The sequence below is a fragment of the Takifugu rubripes genome, chromosome 5, assembly GCF_901000725.2.
Source record: "Takifugu rubripes chromosome 5, fTakRub1.2, whole genome shotgun sequence".
NCBI classification, from domain to species: Eukaryota; Metazoa; Chordata; class Actinopteri; order Tetraodontiformes; family Tetraodontidae; genus Takifugu; species Takifugu rubripes.
In genome coordinates this window covers 8022712-8041201 of record NC_042289.1, presented here as the reverse complement: position 1 = coordinate 8041201, position 18490 = coordinate 8022712, and the positions used below count along the sequence as shown (strand labels likewise).

Sequence of the window (18490 nt, the reverse complement as noted above, 5' to 3'; positions counted from 1 at the left end):
ATGTAGCCAGAGGAGTGTTTAGGCCCCGATTAAGAGTCTGAAAAATCAGTAATTGTAAGACAGCATCAGTTATGTGGAGACTGAGGCTGATGTCCTGCAGGGATGTCACCCCTCAATGCAGCGTGCACGTGTGTACGTGCCTGTGTAATCATGGGATAGTCCTCTGATCTAATCTCCGACAAGTTCTCTTCATCAAAGGCTTTAGAGTGTTGATGTTGGCTGGGTTTTTTGCCTTGGTAGGTATTCTTCTGGCAAGAATTGTTCAACTTTATTGTCCAGTGGGCTGGAAGATAAAATATAATAAAGGTTAAAGGTCAAGCTTTTGATACACAAAGGTATCTGTTATTAGTGTTCCCCTTAAAACAACACATAACGACACAAATGCTGCTGGTACTCTGAATGCAATGTTGCATAATTCTGATTTTTGCTGTACTGTGATGAAATGTGCTGTCGAGAAACAATTTATTTGCAATTAATTTGAATTGCAATACAGTGAAATACATGTTTGTTGTGAATTTGTGTTTCATATCCATTCTTAATTTTTTGGGTCCAAGTATGCCATTTTAATGATCTCACTGCTTCTGTGAATCTGAAACTAGCTTCAAGTACAGGTAATAATTTTGTGTAGAATAAAATAGAAATCAATAGAATCAAGAATTTTGTCTTAAAAATAGAATCCATGACATATTTTATGAGGCCATGTAGCATATTGATAATTACAGACATATTTAGAAACCCCCATCAACTTCTCTTCTCCTGTCTCAGTCATTCTTATCATATTTTTTCTCCACTAAAAAATGGTTGCCTGGGCAACAAGGGAGGATAGTCTGTTCCCTCTGTTCGCTGAAACGCTTTATTCAGAAAGTTTAGTTCATCCAGTCTCTCCTGTGAAAAGGTACTGGCACTTAGATCACTGGGCTATTCATTTTATCCTTTTCATTAGCCCCTTTTGTTAGGCCTGACCACATTTATCTCTGAACCGGATTAGGTTCATACAGCAAACACCATGTTACACTGTCTTTCACAGCTGTGAGTTTCACAGATAATATTTCAGTATGCAACAAGATCCCACGTTTGAATCATTAGTCCACTGCACACACTCCCAGAATTTGTGATTCTTATCAAGGTGTTTCTCTTTGCCAATTTTTGGCTTATTGCGCTACATTTAGTTACATTTTTAACCCCAGTGGTTTTTATTCTTCAGTGGCAATCAATATCTGAGTAGATGGAGCGTGATCATACCATAATGCTCTCTGTGTTCATTAAACTCACAGGTTTGTCACAAGTTTACATCTCATGCGTCATGCTTGGTGTTATACAAAGGCTCTTTTATCCCTTTTTATCATTTTTCCCAACGCTTCCTTGGGACTTGTATCTCACCCACTGTTGCTTCCCTTCAACTCATCATGTTGCTTCTAGCTTATTTTAGCACCAGACACTCTACCTTATCTGCAAACACATTAGCAGCTGCACATTGAAAAATCCTAAATAAGTATTGATTGCAATATCTGGAAAGATCCTCTAAACCATGTTAAATTGTAATAGTAGACATTGAAAGGTTTGGTGCACGTGATGTAGGACTCCTGGCTGAAATACCAGCAGGGTATCTTACACCCAGGGGAGAAATTTAAGTCTTTTTGGATTTGAATCTACCCAGATGTGGAAAAGAGGTACTGTGCAGTGCAAGCAGCTCCATAACACCCTAAAATACAATCTAAAAAAACCTGTACATACAAAGAAAGCTAGTCTTTGTCAAGTTGTCGCTAGCTAGAGTATTCTCTAACAGTCTCGATTTACAGTGTGATTCTGTCATCACAGTATTCAACAGCAATGTTGAATGTTTTTGGTGATCTACTGTAACTGTAGCTTCCCTTACATCTAATTATTGTAAAACATGCTGGGTGAAACAACTCTGGATCCTGCTACATCAGAACTATGAAAGATCCCATCACATTTCATTATCCTCAGACTTCCTGTCGTCACTAAATGCTCCCCTGGACGATGGGAAGCTTTCAGTCCTGCCAACAATTCATTTGTCAGCGGGCCTAATCATAACAACTCCTGGGGCTTTTAAAAATGCCTCTGATTGACAGTCTGTCACGGGGGTTTGGTTATTTGTAGAATCTGCTGATTGAGTTGGAGCAGAATTAGTTGTGGGTTTGTGTTAACACACGTCCCTTTCTTTTGTGTCCTTGTCCCCATCTTCTTGCTGTGTTTTATTACTGATCTTATATCATCTAGCCCGGTTGTGCATACACCGTTTCTTCAGCACCACTTAGAAAAAGAAAACCAGAATGTAAGGGTTTTCAAAATAGTGTAATTAGTGTCACCACTGTCAGCCTGTCATTGCCAACATGCTGGAGGGAGGGAGTTATGTCCAGTCAGCCTTGCAGTGCATGCAGTGACCCAGGCCTAAACCACCTCCCTGGCCCGCAACAGCAGAGTTAAACGTAAAGTTGACCCCTGGCCCCCGTTTCCCTGGTGGTCCTTCTTTTTTCTTTTAGAGTATATTAAGTTCCTCCTTTCCTTTTCACAGACGAAGCTCTGCTGAAGTACATCTGAGGTGTAAAGCTTCCCAGAGTAGACAGCATCATTTGTTAGTTTTTTCTTGATTTACAAGTACTCTACTTTGTACTTTTGTCAGGGCCACAGGACTGAGATGGGTCCAACAAAACCACCATTGTTAAATGTTGCAGGCAAATTTATTTGGTGTCCCGCCAGCACTCCAAATACAATACTGTGCTTGTTGCAGACTAATTATTAACAGTCTGATCTTCTCATCAACTAAGTTTCATCTCTGGAAGATTTGCGTTGTGCATATTTTGTGGATTTATTTGTTTTGAAGCTGAATGATGTCATTGGAAAACCAGTTTCTGCATGTTTGTTTGGGACGCTGCTGTTGTTGCTGCATTTGAGGGTCAAATTTCGAGACTTAATGGAGCTGATAGTTAAAGCAAATGTTTGTGCGTACATATTATTGTTACCTATTCAGGAGCAGGTTGTTGGTTTTTTTTACTTTCTAGCTCATTGTGTTGTTGGAAATGGTGTGGAACAGTGAGGAGTAGACGAGCTCCACTGGTGGATCAGTCCTCCATGCTTCATTACCTGTGAAGGTGTATGTGTGTACCTTTGGTTTTCTGGCACCATGTTATTTGCAATCTGCTGTTGTGCTCTCTGCCCCAGCAATGGAGAGTGAAATTCTATTTTTATTTCTTTAGTAACATCATATAAGAAGTTAATTGGATCTGTTTGCAGAGGCCAATAAGGAATCTCAGCCCTTTGGCAATCAAAATGATCGATGACCGAATGGTTAAAACCGGTTAGTCATGGTTATTAGGATTACAGCTAATCACTTCTTTTCTTGATTATAGAAAAACAGCATTGGGATTCATAAGCAGGAAACAGGCTGGAATTTGATTTGAAATGTTTTGTTGTTTGATGGAAACCCCACAATGACGTGGCAATATATGACTATATCACTGTATCGGCCTATTTTAAAAAATAAGAAAAATTCTGTCCAGAACACAAACAACCCACCTAAAAAAGTAAAATGGGTGATAAAACACTCTCTTAAAACAGAATTCTTGTGTAGCCAGTTGTCATGAGAAAGCGGGAGAAGGATTCTACTTGGTACTGAACCGTGTCTGACTCAAGAACCAAGAACGTATAGGACCATAGCATCCCGAATGGAGCAAATGTGTGACAGCATGCACCATTTGGTCAGAATGAATGTCTGTATTGAGCCGAGTGACGTTTGCTCTGCTGTGAAATGAATCACAGTGCATGTGTGACTAAGAGAGAAGGACAGTCAACAGGCATCAGAACTGCTGGGTGTGTGTTTGGGAGCTTTGCAAGATGCTCACAGCACCCAGTTGTCATAGTGACTCGAGGGAGTGACAAGCTGGTTCTTTGTGCCAGCTGATTGTAAGTGTGTTTTCATGCGAATGAGTGAGTGAGTGAGTGAGATAGTGAGGGGGAGGGAGGGAGCAAGGTTGGAAAGGAGAGACAGGTTTGCAAAGCGGTGATGGAGAAACAGGCGTTCAGCTGTGATCAGTGTTTTCATCAGTAGATGTTCATGCTCTCTTTCACTCACAGTCACGGAGCTTGTGCTTACCTACACACACGTACACACAGTACACTCAGAGCTGGCAGTGTGGCAATGTCACGAGTGTATGCATGAGCTGAGGATCCATGCCTGATGTTCCTGCGGACACATTGACACGGTCACACTTTGACTTGATGCCCGGTCCCTCTGACAGGTGGAGGAGAAAACAGGCTTAACCAGGGAGCCCTCCATGCCATGGTAAATATCTCGAGCTAAGGTAGCATTCTGGTTGATCTGTACCCTCAGAGGCAGGCAGGCTACAACAGTCTGTGGGTTTTAGGCGCAAGATAAAGAAGCATGTGCTAGTTTCTCTGTGTGTGTGTTCAGTGTTCACAGCTTTTATTTGCTTTTAAACCTTTTTTTAAAGAAGTTTAAAGCATTTAGTTATCGACAGAAATGGAAGCGGTGTGTTTGCTGTGTTCAGAGTGTGGTGCTGGTACCTGTGCTGTCATTACCCTGACGGGTCTGAGCTCTCTGCAGCCTGTTCTTGCGTTTACCCGTGAGGCGGTGCACACCGGTGACATTCTACCGCCTGTCTGCTGCTCCTGCTGACTGTGATCGCTCATGCGGTGATGCAGCATAAATGAGATGTGCTTGTGTGGTCTGCAGCGTCGAATAGTTTTACAGTGCAGCGAGCAGAACATCAAATCATTTTAAAAGAATTGGAATAGGAGAAGAAAGAAAGGTTGCGAATGAATACATGTCTTCTAAAAGTTTGTATCACTGTTCCATTTCCTTTCCTACTACATTATACTCTGCAGATAATCAAAAAGGAGAGTGTGTGATATGTGTGAGAGTGATGTTTTGGTCGCAGAAATAACAGGGTGCATTTGCAGGACCTGCCGTCACATCTTTTTGTCTCACAGACTTTGTACCTAAACCTGATATTTACCGTGTCCCTTTCCTAAAGCTTCAAGCATGCACTCAATAATTCATTACCTAATGGCTGTGCAAGAGTTGAAATAACAGCATGTCAGGGGCTTAATTCCTCCTTGTCACATCCTCTTTTCTTTTTTCCTGAGAGCAGAGCCCTCTACTTCTGCCTTCCAGAGGCGTTCATTAACATTTACATCCATGACATCTTTCATTTATCCAGGCAATGTTGCTCAAAAGTGGCACATTCTCTTTTATTGCTACGTTATCTGATGTACTTAAGTAACCACTTGATGCTGGTTAGGACACTAAACTTGTCAGCCCCTTTTCATGTGATCTTTAGTGAGAAAAACAAAACTCGGTAATCACAAACATATTCTGTACGTTATCCAGTGAAAACGTTTGTCTTTGCCTTTTTTCTCTCTAAAGATCTTCTTTGTGCTCCTTTTTGCAGGAAGAATGCAAGCAGATAATGGCACGGCAGAAATCTAACAGCCAGTCAGACTCACATGATGACGAGGTGTCCCCCCCTCCTCCCAACCCCGTCGTCAAGGCCCGGCGCCGCAGGGGGGGGGTCAGCGCTGAGGTCTACACAGAAGAGGATGCTGTCAGCTATGTGCGCAAGGTCAGCTTTAGATGCATGCAAATATTGTCCTGGGTCAATGTTTTCTGGTAGTGCTTGGTGAGTATACCAAATTATTACGATTGAACCAGCTGTTATTGAAAAAAGTACATTTGCTTGTTCACAATCAACAGTGTTAAATCACGTGTTGCGGATCCGCGCTATAATTCTTTTTACATATGCACACATGCAAAATATATTCTTTTTCAACTACAACGTTAAGAGCTGTTGTTGTTGAGCATGTGTCCGTTTTAAATTGTGTTCTTAAGTGACAAACACAAATCAAGCGTTTGTGTTTATGAGAGCTACAGCTGCACCAGCTGCACACGGACCTCCTTGCTGACATGGTTGCAGCCACTGTCTGGCAATGGTTTTCTGTTTTTCACCACTTTATTTATAAATCGGAACAAAGAAACTTAATCCTCACCTGCAGTTTTTTAAATGATGAAACAGAAACAAAAACCAGAGCATCGGCAAGCACGTCATGCAGATTGAAGAGAGTACTCACACTCACCACCCCCTGGACAGAGGCAGAATTACCAGTTTCTTTTACATGCGATCATCCTGCAGCCTCCATAATTCACAGATATCCTTCTTTTTTACTGTTACTGATGACAGAAATTATTAGGACTATGTGACTAAAATTGCAGTTTTCTGTTAAAGTGCCTGAGCGTGCTGCATGGAACAAACCCCTAGATGACCAGCCCCTAAAGTAGAGGACTAAAATCGGATTTGGAATATTATTCTTTTACTGACCTGCGTCCATCAGTCGTCCCCAAACTCAGTTTTGAGGTCAACCCAACCCATTTCTCCTTCTGTCCGACTAGTATAATTTTGCATGTGGTCTGGTCGTGCACAGTACATGGTCGTTTTCATGTGGGGACATCTGTTGCTTTAATGTAATTACAGCTTACCCCGTCTCCCCCCCGACCACCAGCTACAAAACAAAACACACAAAATTGAATGTTTATTTTAGTTCTGCTTTCTTTGTCTTTCTCTTACATTTTTCTTTTAGCAATACTTGATACAAGGAGCTCAGCTGCCCTTGGGAGAGATGCTGAGTTATAAAGACGGAATTCTGTGGCTTTGTTATGGCTTTGACATTCTTTTTCCATGCACACGCACACACACACACACACACACACACACACACACACGCACACACACACTTACACACACACATGCATGCACACACTACCACTAAATCTGGGACATGAAAATGCATGTTTTATGAATGACCTCAGCCTTCTTGTGATTTTTAAGGGCTGTATGACATTTACAGTGTAATCCCTGAACAGATGGGCTTTCCCAAAAATACTTACACACACGTGCGGGATATTTCTTTCAATGTTTGCCAATGTGCTGCTCTTTAATTACTCCGGCTCGTCTGTTTTTGAAGTCAGGCCCATTATCTGCGCTCTGTTTTGTTTCATATGTCCACCTGCGTAGTGTTGCTTTCAGTTTACTGGACCGTAACAGCTGCCAATGCTTTCCCAACACAGGTGATCCCTAAGGACTACAAGACCATGACTGCCCTGGCGAGGGCCATCTCCAAGAATGTGTTGTTTGCTCACCTTGACGACAACGAGAGAAGGTACCAAATGTTTTGCGACCCCGTTGATTTAATAGGTTTGCAATACATTACGTGCACAGTGATGCCTATGGAAAAGCATGTGTTTTGATGCTTCTAAAGTTATAAATAGACTTGTGGTCTCTTCCTCTGAAGTGTTTAAATGTTTAAAGAAGGTGAAGAGGATGCACTGAACAATGGGTGGTAGTTGTTATGGCAACATTTATCTCACAATCAACAAATGTGGAAGGTCATTGATATCTTATGGAAAAGAAGACGATCACTCCCCCTGTCCCCCTGTGTTTCTAACCATCTGCTCAGTGTTTTTTCACATTCCACTTCTTTCATCCCTCCATCTGTCTGTTATCTCCAGCCACGGCCCTCTCTGACAGCGAGGGGTGTGCGTTATGGGAAAGACTCTTTCATTGGCGAGGAGAATGCATTACACTCCATGGAGAGGAAAACACCAGAGCTTTCCTCTTGGCACAGGCTTCCAAAGATCAAGCCCAGAATCCAGTCCTTCCTAAGCTGAAAATTTGCGCTGCTTGCCTGGCATAAACATGCAGATCTTTGATTGCATGTCAGTGCCTCTGAAGCTGCTTTGGCACCCTGATGGATTGAGACAGTCTGAAACCCCATGTACATGGGGTGGCTGGTGCGTCAGATTAGAGTTTAGAGACCATAACCCATAAGGTTTTAATGTATCCCGTTCTGGTTGGTAGAGCAGGCTGTGTAGTGACATCATCACCTCTGCAGCATGCTGTCAATTTTATTTCATTTTTTTGGAATGGCTGTCATGTTTGCTGTTTCACCACACACAAACATCAGACAATACTCTTTTGTACCTGCACCAGCCGCTAGAAGCTCTGTCCCTGACCGTTACCGTCACTCTTTTCCGTTCTTTTCTCATTCTCCACATCACATGGTGCTGGATGACTGGCTAGACAGCTTGGTTGTGTTGCGGTCATCGAGCCTGAGCCCCTAGAAAATAGGAATGGACTAATTTATGGACATTGTGGTTTTCCATCATGAATGGAAAACTGCAGATAGAAAGCCTTGGCTCATAGTTTGTTTTACTTAATGTATCCTGAGAACTATTTTCATTAAAACACCGCACGAAACGTCATGTAAAACTGTATGTAGTAGAATTAGAATCACTATTCCTTGTTCATGCCTCCTGCTGGGGTACATGAGGTCAATTGGCACCTTTAGATGCACCAGAACTGCCAAGGACTAACACACTTTAGCAGATGGAGTCTGACTGCACTGTCCTCTCTCTTTCTTTTACTTCCTCTCTGTTTTATCACTCTTTTCTTGTTTTGCAATCTTCTGTCCATTTGGGTTATCAGACATGTTGTGTTTTTTTTAAAAGTTTGGCTTGATAAATACTTCGCAACATTAATGAAATTACGAGAGTATTTGTGTTGGAGGATCTTAAATCAAGTATAGTCTGAGAAATTTGTGGCACTTCCTGTGTTTATTGATGCTTGTTTTTGATACCGTGTTCATTTATCATGATCATGTTATATGATATATAATATGACTGATTAGACCACAGCCTTTTTCTGTAAACATATTTTGACTTCTTTCTTCACAAATAGTTCTTGTGCAATGACAAAACAAAGACACACATACAAGCTGTAACCAGGCACATATATACTAGCACCACTACAAAAGGGAACGCAGGATTAGATTATCATGAGAACGACATTCCCAACTGTGCGTGTCAGACTGTGTTCCCAGTGAGGCTCCACCAGCTGGGAGCATGGAGGTTTTGATTAACACACTACTCCTTATGTCAAGCTTTATGGGCCTGATGTTTTTCAGATCCAGCACCTGTGTGTGTGTGTGTGTGTGTGTGTGTGTGTGTCTGTGTGTGCGTGTATTTGATTTCCAGACTCCAACTAACTCTAATCTTATTATTAAAAAGCTTTTATGTACTTTTTGATGTCAGATGTTATAATAGACTCTTTTTATGGCCAAACAGGAGATACAGAGACAAAAGCTAAGTATTAGTATAAGTAATTAGAGAGTTGTCTGGAGTAGTTGGGATCATATTAAGTGATTTTGCTGGCTTGTAGTCAATGTGCCCTGAAATTTGTGTTTCATTACAAACACAGGTTAGTTAGCTGTTAGCAAGAAGGTTCAGGGTTGTTCCTTTCTATGTGGAGTATGAATGTTCTTCCCACGACCAACAGTTTGTGGCCGCGAGAATACAAACACAAACAAACAAAATACATCAGTACACATGTATTTGTACATATGATATCCTCATACCACAAAGCAGTCTTAAAATTGAAAAGCACATCAGTCTTTTACAGCCAAATATGCTGTCTGTTTAGATGGCATTAGGCTGTATTTATTCCATCCCATGTGTCTCCTTCCTGGCACAATGTGACCATTCCAAGATGCTGTTGCAGCAGGAGTTCCTTCCAGGTTATGACCCATGTGTAAATCAAACATGTCATAAAAAAACAAGATGTGGGTCTGCTTGTTACTATTAAATTTGAGGCAGCCTAACCATTGCAGTGAAGTATACAATAAGGCAAACTATTTAATGGGTGTAAAGAAGTGGCGCTAACCTCATGCTGCATGCTATAATCCTCTAATTAACAAGCAGAGTAATGAGTTGATGAAGTGACCGATTAGTTGACCTCTGACCCGTAAACCCTGACCTCTGCACCTACTCTAAAGCCCCTGCTGATAGACGGGGAACATCTTCAGTGTGCTGGGCACTCATTGTCTGTATGCGTGTGTTTGTTTGTGTCTGTAAAGAAGTTGCAAAATCCCAAAACAAATCAGGCAGTGAGAAAACACTTCAACAAACAAACAGTGAAGCCAAAGACACCAAGAGAGATGTGTGTCTGTCTCAGGTTGCCTCAGAGGTTTATTTAAGGACTGTGAGAAAAGACTAAACAACAGGATGCAATGTGAGATAATATCACCTCTACCCATTTTACACAAGCACGCCTCTCATTATTTTATCTGAAAGTTGACTCATTTCAGCTTTAGAATTTGTGCAGAACCTGATCTCCAACAGTCAGATGCATTCAATACACAGCATTTTTTATTGCAAACCCTCATGTACACTGTCCTGAAAAATGTCTAGTGCATGTAGCAGCCCCTAGAGGGTGTTTGTGCCACACATAATACAGACATTAACTCTACCGAGGGCTCATTTCTGCAGAAAAAAAATGCCTTTGCAGTTGGAGAACAGCATATCTAAACATTTTTTATGTCCAGTTAATTGTGGGCATATGCGTGGACAGATGACCCCAATCCAGAATCCTTCCTGGCACTGTAGAGTAAAAGGAAACAGGATGGGGTGACACTGACTGACAATAGACGCCTTTCTTTTATTTACATTGACTGACTGAGAACGTCATTTCCATAGTGTGTGTTGGTTTTTCCCATCATTCTCTGCTGCTACCAATGGGAGACTAATGAATGTGCTTGACTGTGTGTTTTTATTGGGTGCTGTACAATAACCACACTAGCAAATTAGCAGGTTGTTGTTGTTGTTTGTTGTTTACTCTCCGCCTGTGTGCAGTTCCCTCGTTGACTCGCTGGGTGTTCTTGTTCCTATTTTTTCCTGTGAACCTGGTGGTCCTCTCTCCCCCTTTTCTGAATTTACTACGTCCTCTTTCCTTTCTCTTCCTGTCTTTCTCCCTCTCTCAGTCATGCAGAGGCTCATTCACATCTACATCCACGCACACATCCAGTCCCACCCCCACATTCATGTTGAGTCTTCTCTCTGTGTCCCCTGCATGGCTTTGTGCTGCGGCCACAATACCAGGGGCCAGGCGATGAGGTCACACTCCACGGGAGAGCTGCAGGCCTGACCAAATCTCCACCATCCCCACCGGACACGAGACAAACAGTCCTGCAGCCTGCCTCCCCCAGCGCGCTACATTTTTTTTGCCTGTCATACAGCTTAAGACATTCATCTGTGCAATCACGTGCATTTCCTTTTTCCCAGATAGACACTATTACAGGAAACTTTGGTTCTTACTTTTACTTCCCTGCATTTCAACTTGTCTCCTCCTGCCTTTTCTGCCCCCCCGTGTCAGGTTTCTCCATCCTTCACACCAGTCCCTTTGTCCACAAAGTGATTTGAAAACTGCTGATTCATGTCGGTCATGTGTCTGTGGTCCTTTTAGAAAGTTGTATTTCCCTTGAAATCAGGCCAGGTTGGATGGTTTTCCAGCCAGTAGTGATTCCCCCTCTGCCTATCAACTTTTTATGTCCTTAAAACTGGGTGATGATCGTACAGGATATGTATGATATGTGCAGGTATGGAAGACTGATAAGCATCAGTGTTTAAAAAGTGGAGCACATGTATGCGTGTTGATCTAGCCATGAAAACAGAAGACGTTTATGATCACAGAACAGCAGAAGGATACACACCTAAATTCACCTCAACAGCTTCTAACCAAACAGCTTTCACAAACTCTTCCTGAAAGTAAAAGTGGAATAAAAGACACAAATTTTATTGGAAACAAAACACTGGGAAAAAAAAGCCTCCATCTGAAACGTGCTCTGAATTTGCGGACAGTGTTGCATTTCAGGTTGTGTGAAGAAATAGGTCGGGTAAACGTGCACGAGGACAGGGCAATGACTTCCTTTTCAGTATTTGCCCCTGCTGTGAGGACATGATGTTCCTGCAACCCTTCGGTGCCTTTATAGCTCAACCAGGCCCAAAACACGACCTACACACTGACCGCAAAACATGAGCCGCAGCCAGAGCGGCCCATCGCCCTACAGAAAAGCCCGGTCTGGCCCATGGCCTCCCATTGTATACATCCAGTCAGCTTTGTGTATTCCTCTGTGATAGGTTCCAGTGCACAGACACAGACAACAGTCTTGTTCTAGTGTGTCAATTCTCCCATGACCACCTCATCGGTTTGTGGGTGTCACTCCAGTTGAGTTTCATTTAGATTAGAGGATCTGAGCCAATTTCCATGCTTCATAAGTTTGCATGTGTGAGTATTTTGTGTTGGAATTGAGGCCATCATAAAGCATTTAGGATTCTTTAGCTGCCCGGCATGGACACTGTTCCTTGCTGTTAGTCTTGTATTGTCTTGTGTAGTGCTCAGTTTTCTATGATTTTTTTCTCCTGACATTTATGTCCTGACCATACTTGAGTTGCTGAATTGTACCGAGCCATTTGCTGGTTACGCCTCACTGTCCAGATCTGTCGGCCATGTGTCTGATCAGGCTGTTTCTCTGAAAAGTTAAGGACTTACGTCAGTCAGTTGTCAGCTGCTGAATGTCAGCTATTTCACTCGCCTCCATACAGCCGGTGCACCTATTATCTCACCGCCTCGAGTGCTGATGATGTTTTTATAAACCCCCATGAGTACACTGTAGCCTTAAGCATTGGAAGGGGGATCTATAGCCAATAATCTTTCTCCATCACTTATGGGGGCCCAGAGGGTTTTTTTAGTTTTCATCTCAATTTTTGACATACACGCTATTGTCTTTGTGAAATTCTGCCATGTACACACCTCAGCAAACACAACTTTCAAGTTTAAAACCCGGCTTTTGAGCTAATCTGACTCTCAAATTCTTTTTATTGTTCTTGCGCATTTTCCCTCTTTGGCAGGAATGAGGGAGGGAAGGGGGAAGAGAGGAAGAGACATGCCCTCGAGAAAGCCTTTTGATATTTTGTGATGTGTTAGATTACGTGTGTGGAAATGTGCTTGGACTGAAGAGAGAGTCAGAGTGAGAGAAACACATCTGTGTGTCCTTCAAAATATAGAGGTAGCTGTATATATTTTAAAGATCAATAGGTCTTAAACTGTTTTACAAAATGCAGCATGAAACAAGCTCTCCCTTTCTCTCATCACTTCCTTCTGTCCTTGCAGTGACACATCGCCTGTAGACACATCAGAGAGGCTGAGGCTTAGTCCTGTCAGCACTTGATCCAGCTTGACCCTTTTTCCTCCTGAGTGGAGGAAGAGATTGCTTTTTCCTGCCTTGGGGCAATAAACAAGTAGGCATTAGGAATGTGTGAAAATGCCCAAGTCCACGAGTCTCGGATGGGCAGCAATGCGAAAAAGATTTATGGGCATAGGAAATAAAAAATTAACAGACACATTCAGCGGCGTTGGGACTTGAAAAAGGGGAAAAGAATGAAGCGGGGTAAAAAACAGCGGAAAAAGTGCAGGGTTGGACATGTTTGTGATATTTCCAGGCTGACATCATGGCTGGTTAACAGGTGGTGCGCACAAGATTATCAGGACTGCTTTTACACTGAAAAGTCTTTAATTCATGACAGTCCAATTCAGTTTTCTTCCATTTTCTCACACACAACGGCAGTTAGCAGAAGATAAAAACTAATGAACGGTGTGTGTGTTCATGCAGCGTGCTCGTAAGTGCAAAGGTGCTAATTACAGTAAACTCAAGTGGGTAGAAGGCCTGAGTCGTGTGGTATTCAGGGAATCAGGAATTGGCTGCTCCCCAGTCCAGTTGATCTCCCTCCTACTGTTGTGCTGCCTCTCCTTCAGATACATGGAGGTGATAAAGGCTGATTGGCCTCTTATTCACTTCGTCACACAGGCCAGATGCAGGATTCCAGCATCGCTTCAGTGTTATGATAAGATGGCGGTCTGTCACAGTTGGGCTAGTTTTCTGATTTACTTACACTATACACTGTAAAATTGTCTTCAGGTTCAGCTCTTTCTCCAGGGTGGTCTGAGCGTTGCACTCTGCGTCTGCTTCGGCAAGTTTTAGCAGTGTCGTGAGGGTCACACAGATCAGCGGGCCTGGCCCCTCAGGTGCTTTGGTATTGCAGTGCATGCACACTGAGACATATGTCTATATTTTGTGGTCACAGGATGCATGCAGGTTTACACCGCTTATAAACACACCAGGTCCAGGTGTACATGTTTAACACGGTGCGTTCCCTACTCTGTGATCATTCTTAACTTTTTAAACGTGTATTCACAGCACATACTCTTACTGGACCTCCACGATGGCCACACTGACAGCTATGAAACCTCGGACCAGCACATTCTTTCATCATCTGCCACTGAAAAGTAAAAGAGGTGTGAAGCAGCAAGCACTTTTCTTGCTCTCCTGCCTCTCCCACATTGTTGACCATCCCTAAGTGGTCATAGCCATTAGCTGTAAAATGTTATGTCACACTGTAAACCTCCCGGACCACCACTGAGCCCTTGGTTGAGGACAACTGCCGGTCCAAGCTTTGTAAAATAATTCTAAAATCAGAGAGCCAGCATGAGCCCTTTTATTTTGGGATTGCTTTTTTATAATGAACAGCATGTCAAACCCAATGCTGTACAGGAAAGAATAAACTTTCAGTATTTTTGGGCTTCGTGTATACACGGCCTGCTGCTTTTTCTTCTTTAGTTTCATTATTTTACTACACACGTCATTTAATGTGATCTGTTAATGTTTAAATGAAAAGTGACAAACAGCGTTTTGTACTAAATATATAGCGAGGTGCTAACAACACATGAGCCCGTTCTATTTCCCCCCCAGGTCTTTAGGGAGGGACAGGACGCATGCCAAGAGCCGTCATGTCATAAATACCCCCCCTAAATGTTTTAGAACTTTATAATTATACTTGCTTCAATGTTCCATGCTTTCTTTCCTCTCTCATACTATAGTAGTGTGTATTTTCAGCGTGGGGCTAATATGTGCCTGCTAGTTTATATAATCAGATTTTTTTTCACTGTACTGACAGAACTCAGGATCCTGGTACCTTCGCCAGGCTCATAAAACTGTTTTCTGCATTATATGACAATACCTGTTTCAAAAACAGGACCATTTATGTTACACTGACTAATCAGAAAGCTTTACGCTCCTCTAAACAAAAGGCAGCACTGTTAGATGTGGAGTTTGTAGCCAAATTATAATGTTGCGATCAGGATATTTAAGTTTTTTTTAAACATTATGTAACTATGGAGATTTAAATGGAGAACACCGTTTGGAGGAGTTTTCAGCCAAGGTTTTTCCTATAATATCCACTTTTTTCCAACTTTATTTTAATGCATGCGCCCTATTAGGTTGCCATTTTAGCTGCTAATCAGGATTTAAACAAGTGTCCTCAGGCTAATAAAGTTGTGTTGCAAAACAATGCTGGACAAAACAAAAGGCAACAGTCTACTAGTTACAGCTCTGGCACATCAATGCCAGTCTCAAACAGAACTTGGAAGATTCCCATGCAAATCCTCCTCTATACAGCTGAATGAGCATTCTGGATGGCTTCCTTGTGAAGTGGCTCATTAAGAAACACAGAGACGTGGTGGTACAGTGCTTTTAAGAGCCCTGTGGCGTTAATGGGATAATAGAAGCACTGTGGGTTGAAGATGTAAGCTGACTTATAAAACAAACAAACAAGCTAAAATTAGCTGTTACTGAACAAATAAACTGGCAAAAGGGAAGAGCAAAGGGAGGGAAGAGGTGAACAAAGCCTGGCACCACCAGTAGCTATACTTAGGAAGGATAACCTACAATCCAGCTTAGTTACAAGACAACCTATTTCATCAAAATGTGTGAATCTCGCCACATGGTTATGGGGGTTTAAGAACAATACTATGCTTTGCCACATTGTTTGGTGAATTTACAGTATTTGCGACAGGGCAAAGGTGCACAATGACTGCAACTTTGATTACAACAAACCGCACAGACACAAGTATGTACACAGAAACGTCTTGCACAGCTGGCAGCTGGATTTTGATTGTGGAGTCTGACTACTTGACTTGAAACCACAGTTCTGTGCTTAGCGCAGTCTTCTGGTCGGTATTACATAAAGACATTTCTAGATGTCTCTTAACTCTTGAATTGACTCGTGTGTCACGAGTGGCTCCTCTGAACTTCAAACTGCTACTTTGCTGCCATAAAAACTCCACTTTACAACGCTGTTGTCCTCATCTCCAGCTCATACTGTAGCACTATTGCACTGATTACTGTTACATCTGGATGGTGGCTCTGCATGTTGTGTTGGCCCTATAGATAACAAATCCATGGAAAAATTCCATGAAAGATCAACGACTGACACAGAAACGTCAAAAATAGCCCATTTGTTGTGCTGTTCAGTGTTTTCCCTCTTTCATCATTTATATTTTGGGTTAAGGTTTATTTCCAAAGCTGTGTTCTCTATAAACTCACAGAAAAAGTGTGTTTTAGCATGCTTTACCAGAAGAAAATTCCTGTACAATTTTGAGACAATGCATAAATATGGTGCCTTTCTGGTGCCAATTCACAGAGCTAAATTTATATGGAACTTGACCTAGAGTCTGTGAATTATTTTTAGTTTTGAAAAAGAAAACAATTCCAGACAGACATCAACTATATTTACTAGGGAGTGAATGAACTAATAAAAAAAGATAACACTATCTTATGCTTACAGGTAACTTAATGATTATGGTACATGAGCACTTCTGGATTATGGAGAAACTTTGGTGGGCAGACAGGCTAAATTTGTAAAACTTTTTTTAAGAATAACATCAGTAACCACTTTCCACAGATTCCAGCAACAGAGGCTCGTCTCCTTTCCCTCTCTGCGGGGTCTTAAACTCTCAAACTTGCCTTTTGTATCTGGCAGAACAGCACGTCTATTGTTGTGGGTGAAGGCGGAGCGGCCCTGCATTTTCAGGAGGTCATGGGGTCTACAGGTAGCAGAAAGGACAAGATTAATCACTTGATCTGGGCCGAGCAGGGCGGGGGCGGTATATATTTAGAGGAGGGAGAAATGGGAGGACCAGCAGAAGAATAAGAGGGAAGAGTGGTGTAATTGAGAGGAGAGGAAGAGTTTTTGAGAACAGACAGGGAGGAAGTTGGGTAAAGGGGAGAAGACAGGTAGAGACACGGGAAAGCAATTACTCGCACGAGTGTCTTTGTTGTGCTCTCTGATCCTCTCACTGAAAGACAGGGCATGGACAGAGAGCAGTGGTCAAGGGTAATTACCTAAATGTGGGTTAGTTGCCCTTTTATCCTCTCACCGTTGCTACCTCATCTCACCGGCTATAATGGTTGGATGACTTATACACACAGAAAAAAAGTGGTTCTTCATATCTATGAATACTTTAGTTCCAATAACCCAAATTTCTAGTAGTTCATCTTGCGTGCCTGCACAGGTTGCCTGCAGCTGACTGAATCCCAGATTGACATGTACCAGTCAGCTGTTTTCTCTTTCTGGAGGAGAATTGGGTTTCTCAAATGTGGAATAAGGGTTTTTTATTATTTTGTCAAACTTCCTATTTTACCTGGTTGCACACCTTGATAAACTGCACATTAGTGGCCGTACATGACTTGAGCTGAATGAATCATTTCGAGCTGGGAGCAGGTGGCTGCAGTTTTGCAAGTTGAGGGCAACCATGCAGATGTTTGCCTGCCTGGCTTCATCAAAGCATTGGTGTTTACATGTCATACAAGAGTGCCAGCATGAGTGAGGACGTGCACAGTTGCTATTACCACTCTTGAATGTAGGGGTCATACACTGCTGTCTGTGTATCTGTTAGCCTGCGCTTCACTCCTGTGAGTGTGCTTTCACGTCCGTCGGTGACTAAGTGGCCAGCTGCACAATAGGACCTACCTGTGGTTGGACTTGGCCAAAATCCACCCTCTTAAGTCTGTTTTTTATTCGATGTCACATAAACAAATGCCAGTGGAGGCTATTCACCACTCGGTAATGTCCTCAGATCTCTCCCCAACATCTGCCGGCCTGCTGATTTTATTATTTAATGATCTTAATTTGCTGCTTCATATTGCACGCTTTAATGTCTGCAATGTGCACAAGGGTGAGTCCTTTATATGTTCCGGTGTTGTCAGAATTGAGTTAAACACTTGCACGTTTCTTTTTTGGTTGGGAAATGTTTTCATAGGCAGCATTTATTTTAAGGCAGACACATGCATTCTGTGACATACGCGCGTACCTGAGAACGGGCTTAAACATGCCCACATTCACTCAGCAGTCCTTCCATCTCTTTGATATACCTGACCCTCTTTTATAGTTTTTTTTTTCCCTATGTTTCACTAATAGACGGGTGGTATGTAGCCGATTACAGAGATATATAGAGTATATGTGTATACGGCATACCCTGAAGGTGATAGATGAGGCTGAAAGGAAGAACGTCGAGTCTCCTCCTGTCCCAACACATCTCAGCAGAGCAAGTTTAATCTGCCCAGGACTTTGTGCACTTACATGGCTCGATCAGGAGCAGTCTAACAGAAATTAAGTGCTTAGTTCAGCCTTTGTTGTATTTGTTTTCTCAGCACCACTTTCCTGCGATACAGCGACAAGATAAAGACTATCATCGTGTCTAATCCTTTGGCTGGATCATTTACGGTGTAA

At 42.3% G+C, this 18490-nt stretch overlaps 1 protein-coding gene and 1 long non-coding RNA gene across 3 annotated transcripts in view; one reads left to right on the top strand and one right to left on the bottom strand.

Moving 5' to 3' along the window:
• Positions 1 to 18490, top strand: part of prkar1b (protein kinase, cAMP-dependent, regulatory, type I, beta) — a 36084-nt gene that overhangs the window by 2281 nt on the left and 15313 nt on the right. The window contains exons 1-3 of one of the 2 annotated variants that reach the window (XM_029836514.1): positions 4052 to 4303; positions 5433 to 5603; positions 7103 to 7194. In XM_029836514.1, coding sequence (XP_029692374.1) covers positions 4301 to 4303; positions 5433 to 5603; positions 7103 to 7194 — 266 coding nt within the window. In that variant the 5' untranslated portion in view covers positions 4052 to 4300. Of the gene's footprint in view, positions 1 to 4051; positions 4304 to 5432; positions 5604 to 7102; positions 7195 to 18490 lie in introns of those variants that run through there. The other variant, XM_003964639.3, reaches the window with a different exon arrangement.
• LOC115249914 (uncharacterized) lies at positions 122 to 4643 on the bottom strand. Its single transcript, XR_003888522.1, has 3 exons — positions 4546 to 4643; positions 4115 to 4204; positions 122 to 283 (listed from the first exon to the last, which is right to left on the bottom strand). It is a non-coding gene; the product is annotated as an uncharacterized lncRNA (long non-coding RNA).